Genomic DNA, 10992 nt, shown 5'->3' with positions numbered 1-10992 from the left:
CAGCATGCACAGTATCAGGACCCTGACACCAAAGCAGCTAAATACAATTCAGTCATCATTTATTTTATTATTTACACCTGCACTTTTCCTACTGTGACATGTCAAAATGTCTTCCTTGTTTGATACAAGGAAGGCACACGGTATCTTACTGTGTCCTCTCCTGTGATTTTGTCATGCCAGCCATGTACTGGATATGTACTGAAATTTGGGGGCCATGTTTTTTTTTGTTGTTTTTTTTCTTACCAACAGGTGTACTTGTATAAAGCTTTTGGAAATATACACTTGCTCTCCCTTCTTTACGTTATTCCTCTCTTTTTCCCTAATGACTTGCATGGTTTTCATCTGGTTTGATTTTCAAAACTTTACTGGTCAGTCAGTCAGTTTTCGTCAACAACCACCAAACTTCATATGCTACCTCAGGCAATGCCAGCAAACACTCACTGAAAGGTGCCTGACCCCCACTTGAGTTTTTGTCTGGAGGACCAGGAGGACTTTGTTTGGGCTGGAGGTACTACTGGTGGCTTCATATCAGTGCGTCATTTTTGAAGTTGTAGGACTGGAGGTACTTTTTGGGGGCCCCAAACTAAAATCTCACCTACAGGGCACTAACATAGTCAAGGCCAGCCCTGATTTAAATGCTTACATTGGGCTTGAATAATTAGGGTTACCCATAATAATACTCTTTCTGAAGGCCTCGGATATCTTACTGCACCCCTGCACAATGCTATGACATTTTTGGCTTTGTTAATATCATCCATGCACTGTCATGGTCTTAATTATAATGTTTTCTTTTTTTTATTGAGAATGATTCATTTCCCATCTTTAAGGCATAGAAAACATAATAACAATAATCACCTAAATATACAAGGCACATTAGATAAGAAAGATAAATTATATAAAATAATAATATAATAGCATAAATAATCATAGAGAAATACATTTAAAAAACAACTTAATAATAACAAGTCTGCACTCTTCCATAGTTGGTCCATAGCAGTGGTTCTCAAACTTTTTCACGTCGAGGACCCCTAAATTGACACAAATTAGACCACGGGCCCCCATTTGATAAGATCCTGTCCCAGGGCCCCCCATCTGATAAGATATCTGCTTTTAGATATTTTATCACAGAAAGTGTATGAAAGCCATGACCAAAATAGTCACACATTCTGTCATTGTGTTACTAATGGATGCTATTATGGTGAAAATAAATTATTCCCCTTTTTGCTAGAGACCACCTGGAACCCCCTCAAAGACCTGGACCTCACTTTGAGAACCACTGCCCTAGAGCTCATCAAATATTAGCAGTTTTTCATAAACCCTGAGGAGAGACTTTGGATATTTTCTTTTCATTAGTTAAGGTCCCTTTTAAAAATAGAAAAAAGGGGTTTAATTTTCCAACATTTAGACGCGTGGATGAGACATTTCTCCAGCAGTATCAGGTTGTTTTTGTTTTTGAATGATCTTGTACTATGCTCTACCTGTGTGTAGGTGACCAGTAGGCTGCCTCATTGGGAACAGTGGGGCCCTGCTGCTCTCTCGCCCAGTGCATTGTGGTCTGTGCGCTAAAGGAAGCTGCTGCACCGGAATCTGAAGAATTTGAGGTGTCCGCCAAGTCTGCTGTTCACCGTCAGCTTCCCTCTTTCTGTACCTCTGTCTACACTATACTCTCTGCGGGCAGACTGTAAGGTAACAATATTCATTTATGCTACTCATCACTTATTCACGTCTCAGTTGTGTCGGTCCTGTGTGTGTCGCGGTATCGGAGTGAAACCGACGGCGCTAACATGAGCTACACAAGTTAACATCCTGCTCGGCTAGTTATCAGTTAAAGCTATGCTAAGCCTGGCTCCTAACAGCACTGCTAACTCGGTGAATCGCTTTGAATGTGTCTAGTTTTGATAATTTTACCCCTTTTCGACATTAGCTCGTCAAATAAAGTTTGAGGTTTTCATGGCTGATGTCAGCTTTAGCCCGTTTCACACCCACTTGACTCTTAACCGTTAACAGATAAAAAGCCGTTGCTAATTAACAAGCTAATTTCCACAACAGTGTCCATTTATGTGATAAAATAACTTATAGTCATTGTAGTTGGCGTTACTTATATCTATGATTAATCTAGGTGAGTTAGGCTTCTTAAACTGGATGAAATTAGCTTCCAAGTTGTCTAACCAGCCGGAAGAATAAACCATGTAGAGACACATATTCAGTAGGGCTGGGCAATGTATTAATGTTATACCGATAATGTGATGCAATACCCGATATCGTCTTACAGCTTGGATATTTTAATATCGTGATATGGTAAAAGTGTCTTTTCCTGGTTTTATAGCCTGCAGTATTGTTGCCATATCGACGTATTTGGTCAAAAATATTGTGATATTTCATTTTGCCCATATCAGTCTTTTTCATCCTGACACCCTGAAAGCTGTGGGCGTGTTTCCGTCAACTTGTTTCAGTTCAGTTTGAGTGTTCGGTTAAACTAAAAAACCTAAATTGCAACAACCGTCTGTCATGTAGTAAACAAATATAATACCAGCTGCAGAGACTTTGGGATTACTAGCATTAGAATAGCTTAATCATAGCTTTATCCTCAGATAATAGTGTAGTGTTGTGGGACGCAGTTGTAATGCAGCTTGCAGGAAAAGGAGATAGTTTTTTTTTCTTTTTTGGTGGTGAGACACAGTGCTCTCACATTCAGTGCGCAAACCAGACTTCCTGTCTCTCACACAGCCAGGCCTGTAAGTATGCAGTTAGTTACATGTATTACCTCCATTACAGAAAAGGCCCAAATTGTGGCAAAATTAAGTTTCTGTGCTAGTTGTTTTTGTGAGTATCTCAGTGCATAATTCAGTCTGTCTTTCCTTTCAGGTATAATAAGGAAAATGTCTCAGGCCGACAAAATGAAGGTGAGTTTTAAGAAAAAAAAAATAGATATTCCATCTGAACTGATAAGAGTGTGCAGTAATATCAAATTCCTACTTCTGCTTAATGGCTTGTATGTGTGATAAGCCCTTATTGTTATTATTATAAATATTAAGTCTGTTTTCTCCTTAAGTAGTTCAGGATATTTTTCAAACACTCCCAGTTATTTCAGTGAAATGTTTTGTGCGTTTCTCACATTATTTTCTGCATGACTCACTGATGTGGCTTCATGCAGACTGAAAGGCCCAAAGGCAGAGCAATATCACACCGCTTATCAATCATGACCTTTGTTGAAAAGACCAGGAAGGGAGGGTATATAAATCTGACATGACTGTGTGGCCAAAACAAAAACTAAATAAGGAACATGTATGGGGTTTTTTTGCCCGTGCCAAGTCTTGTCATTGTTAAATGTTGCCCTTTTGGCCTTCTGCTGGTGGGTCTCAATAGTTCTAAAGTTTATCCTCAACTCTAAGCAAAGGGCCGTAAACACTGGAATGATGGGTGGAAGGTCTTCTGCAAATAGATTGTAGTGAGGTCACTGTTTTCCTCCTAAACACTCCAGATTTTGTGAACAGATGTCTCCTTAGTTATTTCTACTCCAGCAGTAATAATGGGCTGTCATGTTATTGGTATAATTACAGCCAAAACCATGTTCAACTTCAGACAGATTTAGATTGACGTTGCGACAAAAATTAACTTCAGCTTAAGTAATAATTACGTGCAAAGGGACCCTCTTTCATCTTAATGTTCAATGTCACAAATTTTTTCTCAAGATAATGACTTTCTTTGTACTTTGTTTCCTACAGCAGGGCCAGTTCACCAACCCTGAGACTCCAGGGTACGTTGGATTCGCCAACCTGCCGAATCAGGTTCATCGCAAGTCAGTAAAAAAAGGTTTTGAGTTCACCCTTATGGTGGTAGGTGAGTGTGTTATTTCTGTTTTTCAGACCTTCTCTCATTTTGTCCTTCTCTTCGTTTGTGTCGTTGTGTGACTCTGGTTGTGTTTGGAAAATGATCTCAGCGATAGCAAGGTTCAAATTAGAGATTAAATATGGATATGTGAAGAATGCATTTTGGCTCATGAGTTTTATTTATTTATGGTGAGATCTTGGCCATTAGCCTGAACAAGTTGTTGCCTTTCCACATAATAGTTTTACAGCTCTTTGACATCTGTAGCTCCTTTGCTTTGTATGTTGAGCTCTAGTTGTTTGTCTTTGATCCTGCCCTCAGTAATTCATAGGTGCAGTGTGCATGAAGGCTAGTCAATAGAAAATGGCAGATGTCACATCAGTGTAGTTGTTCAGCTGGAGTCAGCGGCAGTGTAAACTCTTGATGTGAGCACTGTGACTGTGTGAACCTCCCTCCATGTTGGAGAGGGGGGGAGGGTAGACGCCCTCCTGAACACTGCTCATCCTTTTGCTTTAAAATAAACCAGAGAGGAATGTAGGCTGTGGGCCTGGAGGGATTGATTCACACAGTGGCCGAGGCCTGCTGGTCCCCCCACTGCAAGAATACTCATTGAGTGCTTATTTAACCTTCTGCGTGACCTGAGTTCTTAAATAAATCAGTGTTTTCCTGTACATGTAGATTAGCTGGAGTTCTCCCTCATAGAAAGACTCATAGACACAAGTAGTACACAATGAAAAACACAGTTTCTCCTCATTATCTATCTTTTTACCCAAGAACACTCCTCTAATGCTCACACATACACCTGAACCTGTAGTGTATATACTCTATATTTTCCATAGAAGACACTCAGGCAAATTGCCAGTTTAGGACATAGTAAAGACGTGTAAATCTTTTGCCACGGCTCTGGTGGGAACCACAGTAGCAGCATTCCTGGGTAAAGCTCACAAGCGGTTGTTTATGTCTCTGCATCTGTAACATGACCATGAGACTGAAGAAATGTTTTCTTACATTTCTGAACATAAAGTATCTTAAATTATGTTCACTGCTGATGTTTGAGCTAAACTGCTGCTGTAGTTTTATGGTTTTCCCTGACAAAATTTAGCATAGTGAGACTGAAACAATGTTCAGTGGATCTGCTACATCATGAGTTGAACGATGCTTTTTAGTCTGCTGCATGGCTAGGCTATTTGCTTTTATTTAAAACTTAATCACTCTCTTAATCTGTGGATGTTTTATTGTCTTTGTCAGTTGGAATTAAATCAATATTTAGTCATTTTCTAGTTTTGATGTGGACTGTTCACACCGATTAGACTGATGATTGTTTCATTTTCCTCTTGTTGCCAAAAGGTGAATCTGGACTTGGAAAATCCACCCTGATCAACAGCCTGTTCCTCACTGACCTCTACCCTGAGAGAGTCATCCCTGGAGCAGCAGGTAATACACACACACACACACGCACAAACCCAAGCCATGTTTTTTTTTTGGAACATAGAAATAGAGTCATTTAGTGAAATTCATACACTGACTATGTCCCTTTATCTCTCCTAACAGAAAAGATAGAAAGGACGGTTCAGATCGAGGCGTCAACAGTAGAAATTGAAGAGCGAGGAGTGAAGCTCCGTCTCACTGTGGTGGACACACCCGGATATGGAGATGCCATCAACAGCCAGGATTGGTATGAAATCCCTTAGAGAGTGTATTTTTAGATTTGAATTACTCAGTGTCAGTCCTGTGATCTGAACAGTTAAAAATAAATATTTGTTGGAATGTTTTAAATGATAAGGATGCTTGAGGGGAATTTATTTTTCATCCGGGCTTTTGATTTTGGTATTTAGTGGGTGTGCTATCAGCATGGATGAGCGTTGTACAGTATGTTTTAATTTGTCGTATAACTTTTCTCGCACAGTTTCAGCACCATTATCAGCTACATTGATGACCAGTTCGAGCGCTACCTCCACGACGAGAGCGGTCTAAATCGTAGACACATTGTCGACAATAGAGTTCACTGCTGTTTCTATTTCATCTCTCCGCTCGGCCATGGGTGAGTCCTGTTTTAGATACTGTCACACAGTTCAGTTGATAAAAGCTGCAACGAACTAATACTGTAAATCTCTTTCCACTCGTTGCTTTTCATAAATACTGAATAAATCTTTTTCTGTGCCTGTCTGTTTCCTGTCCTTCCCAGCCTGAAACCCCTGGATGTCCAGTTTATGAAGGCCATCCACAACAAGGTCAACGTGGTTCCTGTCATAGCCAAGGCGGACACACTCACCCTCAGAGAGAGGGAGAGGCTCAAGCGCAGGGTGAGGACAACAGTCACCCATTGTTCAGGATCTTTTCCAGTTCCTGAGAGAAACAGCAGCTATCATGTGCTCATGATCACTACTTTAGCCACCCAGTGTGTCAATATACTGGAGGTACTGTTTGAATGCAGTATTCAAACAGGACTTAATGGTTAAATATTTAAAACCAAATATGTAGATTAAGTGTCAAGGGGGTCATGTCAAAAAGGATCTTGATGAACAGAAATGTTGTCTGCCTTAATGTTTTTGAAGTCCTGACTAAACAGGAAATAAAAAGACATTTAAGTACATAATAGGTAGATAATAACCTTTGTTTTGTCACTGTTTTAATGTAAGATTCTGGATGAGATTGATGAACATGGCATCAAGATCTACCACCTTCCTGATGCTGAGTCGGATGAGGATGAGGACTTCAAAGAGCAGACCAGGATCCTCAAGGTAAACCCTGTAAAGCTTTCCATCCCTGAATGACTTGTTTATGAATTCCTTCCTACCACTGAAATGGGGATTTGTCAATAATAAAAGACATTAACATTGCATCCTCTAATAAAATTTGCTCTAAGTATAATTATTCATGTAGGTGGTTGAACCATAACGACAAACATATGAACTACTTCTCTCCAGGCTAGCATCCCATTCGCAGTGGTAGGATCCAACCAGCAGATTGAGGCCAAGGGGAAGAAGGTGAGGGGCCGCCTGTATCCCTGGGGAGTGGTGGAGGTGGAGAACCCCGAACACAACGACTTCCTCAAGCTGCGGACCATGCTGATGTGAGTGGTGGAAGAGTTAGAGGAGGCTGAAACCTTCTGCTTTCTGTATTCTTTTAAATCTTTGACATTTTTGTGATAAGAGTAAGGTGTCATTGAGAGTTAATGACCTGCCAGATTGTGTGTATACTTTGCTTTATTCCTGTTTTTGAGAGGAACAGGAGGAGTTAGCATCTGTAGTTTTGACATTTTCTGAGCAAGAATGTTTATTGATTGATGACTTTTCCACAACTCCCCTGCAGAACCCACATGCAGGATCTACAGGAAGTGACCCAGGACCTGCACTACGAGAACTTCCGCTCTGAGCGCCTCAAGCGGGGTGGCAGGTTGTCCTCCCATGGTTACGTTCTGCCTCTGTCTCCTGCGTACGTACCTGTCTGTCTGCTTGCTTTTCTGCACCTCCCCCACCTCAAACAGCAAACCTCTGATTCTAATAGAATCATATTTAATGTTATATACAACAAGCATTAGAAATACACTGAAACACCACGTCGTCATGCACACAACAGACACATAAACTGAACCATTACAGCCTTAATATAAGCGAGCTAGAACAACCAGAGCTTTGTAAACTGAGGACATTATTTATATAAACTGATAATAATTACTAGAATGGGACCATTATTTTCCTCCTATTGTTGAACTAGTATCAGTTCTGTAGCTCTAACTCATCATTTTGCATGTAAACTACACCAGTTAGGTCGTGGTAGCGAGGTAGAACTGGATTTAATGCTGTAGTGGGTTGTGGTTTTACATGGTTAGTTGGTAGCTAAATGGCATGTGTAGTTAAACAGGATTACTGTGTGTGTCATTTAACATAGTGTGGTCATATCATCATTAAACCCTCAATGTAGACCAAAAAAAAAAAAAAGCTTCTTTTAGACTCTCCTCTAAATCCGACCCAGGAAAAGGGACTGGTTTTACTGTCTTCACATATCCCCGCCATCTGTCCAATGATGGCTGTCTGATCTTGATTTGTCCACCTCCATGAGTGGACTGTTGGAGGTACTGTTGTTTTTGTTTTTTTCATTTGGGGGGAGGTATCGCTGTTCCCCTGACTTTCACACTTTGCTGCTTCTCTCTTGAATCTTACTGCTTGTAGTTATTTGTTGTAGACGCCCACTTTTCTGTCATCAGCTGTTGTGTCTTCCTTCAGAGAAAAAACTCTACTAACCCACTGACCCCCTTTTTTTCTACTTTCTCAATGTGGCTTTTGTCATGTTTGCCTAATGTTACTTAAAATGGTACAACATGCACTCTTAGCATACAAACACACATTTCACACTCCTGTCTGCTGACTCTGTCACAGTAAGTTTTGCAAATCAGCGCACAAAGTGATTTTACATTCTTCTCTTCTCTGATCGTGCATTTGGTTAAATAGTCACACATTCTGCAGAAATATAACAGTTTGATTTTGTAGCTTAAAGCATCAAAGTAATTGTACATTTCCAATTGTAGCCGAAAAGGGCCGGAGCCGGAGGAAATGGACAAGGATATGATCCTGCAGGAGAAGGAGGCTGAGGTGGGTCATTTCAGACGCAACACTACTGTTTTACAGGGATCATCCCACTCAGTTGTCCAGGTCTCTCACTCATACACGGTCTATGGAAAAGCCTGTATAAGAACTGTTACTCCTCCCAGTTTTTTTTTTACTCATAATACAGTATGTGTTAAACTGCTAAGTGATTCAGTTTCATGATTTCTGCTCAAGTAGTCCAAGTAAAAGTAGCTGTTAGACTATAAATCTGGATGAATACCACCAATTTTCTCTCCAAATATCTTCTAAATAAATGTTTTAGTGCACTTGTCTCCATTATTTACATGGTTTTTTGTGTCATACAGCTAAGACGAATGCAAGAGATGATTGCCAAGATGCAGGCCCAGATGCAGAAGCACGGAGACGGAGAGGGAGACGCCCCCCATGCGTGAAGAGCCTACAGTAAGAGAAAGACACATGGATACATACTACTGGTCCTCTTTGATGTCTTGCTTGATTTTACTTTTTTCTTTTCTTTTCTGCCGCAGGTATTTGAGCCACTGCTTGAGTTTGACCAGAGAGAGATGAATGATAGCAGCAAAGGATGTTTAAGCTATCTGGTTGTTGACTCATACTGCAAGCCACTATCTTCATTCAGTCCCAAATGGGATCTGGAGTCATTTTTTTTATACATACAGTCAAGTATATTCAAACAGTGTTATGTTCATATATATATATACACACGGTTCTCTTTCTTACACTTTTTATTTTTATTTCATTTTAAACTTTTGCCAGTTACTCAAATGAAGTAATGTGACCCATCGATTTAAATGGTGGCAAATATTTTTAATACAAAACCATTGGGATTTACTGTTACTTTTCCAATTTTTTTTTAAAATCCTCTTTTTTTTAGCTATTGACAAAACCAAATTATTGCTGCTTCTATTCACTGCTTTTAGCCCCAGAACTGTTCTGAAAGCACATGCTAACCTTCGCTCTGTGAAAGAGCTTCACTGGGAGAGTCAGCTATAACGAAAAGTAGCAGAAATGGCTGAAAACCTTCTTTCAGCCATTGTTATTACGCCATTGTCTCAGCGTTCTTTTGTCAAGAGAAAACGACATTTCAGGTTTCCCTCTGGTTAAGAAGCGACCACACGAGCTTACCGTTAAACATGGCCAATCCTGCTCAGTGTTAAATCGTGTTATTCCACTCATATGCATGCAGCTCTAGACTCTGTCTGGAAACATTTAAGGTGAATTTCTTGAGTGTTGTGTTGGGATCTTTGTCCAAATCTTATCCATTAGTGCATCTCTCAGATCAGTGTTGCCAAGTACAACGGCATTCAAGACTCCTTTTGAGTTTCTTATTAAATAAACTGTGACCCTTGACCTCCTAAAGTCTTCCTGTAGACCTGACAAATGAAGGACAGTCAAGTGAAGTGTGTTTGACTGCGACACACTTCAGTTTGGTGCTTTCATCAACTTGACGTATTTAACTCCATGTCTCCTCTATACTGTAAAGTGAAGTCACGTGCCACCGAGCATCGTTAATCGTTTTTTGTTTCATTGATACTCATTCGATGCAAGATCATTTTTAAGAGGCATAAACTTTTACCGGTCCCAACTGCTGAGCGCTTTGTGGTTACCACGACCACAGAGGTTAAAGGTGACCTGATGAGGTCAGTGTAGCCAAACGTTTTCCCTCACCAGCCAAGATGTGAGTTCTTGACATTCCTCTTTGTGCTGTTTTTATCCAATATTAAAGTACCAAATATTGTTCTTGATGCGTATATTGTAATAAAAGTTTTATTCAACTTTAGTAACCTCTTCTGTGATCCGAGCCTTTTCACACTTTATTCCCTTAATTTTCTATTTAGATATAGTTTCAGTAAGTATGAATCTGCCTGCATATCACTAATTATCAGCTAAACAGTGTCTATTCTAGCTTAATCACTATCCTGTAGTACATTGTTGTGTAGTTACACCCTGCTGTTAATGAATTGGCTGTATACAGGAGCCTGAAGCTGCTCTGCACACACATCAGCTGATGCTTTCTCCTCCCACTGTGTGTGTTTCATTTCAGGGAGATAATTGCCTCTGAGAGACAAAACCACCATGAACCTGCCCTGACTGTAACAGGGCATCTGTAATTACAGCACACTGTATGCAGAGGTTAATTACCTAAAACCCCAAGCTTACATACTTATCCAACAGCAAGAGAAATACATGATAGTTAACAATCTAAAAAGGAAATTAACATAATTATCCATTACACATGTTGAACTTACACAAATGCCAACTGTATGAACTACTTAATGAATTATATTTATAGATACAGATTGGTGACAAATTAAAGGAAAAACCAACATAAAGTGTCTTAGTAAGGTGTTGGGCCACCATGTGCTGCCAGAACAGCTTCAGTGTGACTTGGCATTGATTCTACAGTCTCTGAACTCTACTGGAGGGATGAACACAATTCTTCAAAAAGATATTCCCTCATTTGGTGTTTTGATGATGGTGGTGGAGAGCGCTGTCCCATAGGTGTTCAACTGGGTTGAGATCTGGTGACTATGAAGGCCATAGCATATGATTCACATCATTTTCATACTCATCAAAC

At 40.1% G+C, this 10992-nt stretch overlaps 1 protein-coding gene across 2 annotated transcripts; it reads left to right on the top strand.

The window, feature by feature from the left end:
- Positions 1-1532: 1532 nt before the first annotated feature.
- sept2 (septin 2) lies at positions 1533-10194 on the top strand. 2 transcript variants are annotated; one of them, XM_042427561.1, is made up of 13 exons: positions 1533-1686; positions 2866-2903; positions 3726-3840; positions 5176-5262; positions 5380-5503; positions 5735-5869; positions 6014-6131; positions 6468-6569; positions 6756-6901; positions 7141-7263; positions 8357-8420; positions 8741-8837; positions 8924-10194. In XM_042427561.1, exons 2-12 carry the CDS (start codon positions 2880-2882, stop codon positions 8825-8827), a joined length of 1125 nt encoding a protein of 374 aa, XP_042283495.1. In that variant the 5' UTR covers positions 1533-1686; positions 2866-2879; the 3' UTR covers positions 8828-8837; positions 8924-10194. The 2 variants fall into 2 exon arrangements, with proteins under 2 accessions (XP_042283495.1, XP_042283496.1); XM_042427562.1 differs by having other exon boundaries at positions 1534-1686; positions 7141-7224.
- The last annotated feature ends 798 nt before the right edge of the window (positions 10195-10992 follow it).

Source organism: Thunnus maccoyii, chromosome 12 (genome assembly GCF_910596095.1).
Source record: "Thunnus maccoyii chromosome 12, fThuMac1.1, whole genome shotgun sequence".
In the NCBI taxonomy this organism is placed as follows: domain Eukaryota; kingdom Metazoa; phylum Chordata; class Actinopteri; order Scombriformes; family Scombridae; genus Thunnus; species Thunnus maccoyii.
This window is presented reverse-complemented; position numbering and strand designations above follow the sequence as displayed.

Bases quoted from the DNA above. Each gene is read 5' to 3' on its own strand.
- sept2 (XM_042427561.1), top strand. From the start codon at position 2,880: ATGTCTCAGGCCGACAAAATGAAG. The intron at 6,570-6,755 runs GTAAACCCTGTA...ACTTCTCTCCAG, and splicing joins AGCAGACCAGGATCCTCAAG to GCTAGCATCCCATTCGCAGT. The intron at 8,421-8,740 runs GTGGGTCATTTC...TGTGTCATACAG, and splicing joins TGCAGGAGAAGGAGGCTGAG to CTAAGACGAATGCAAGAGAT.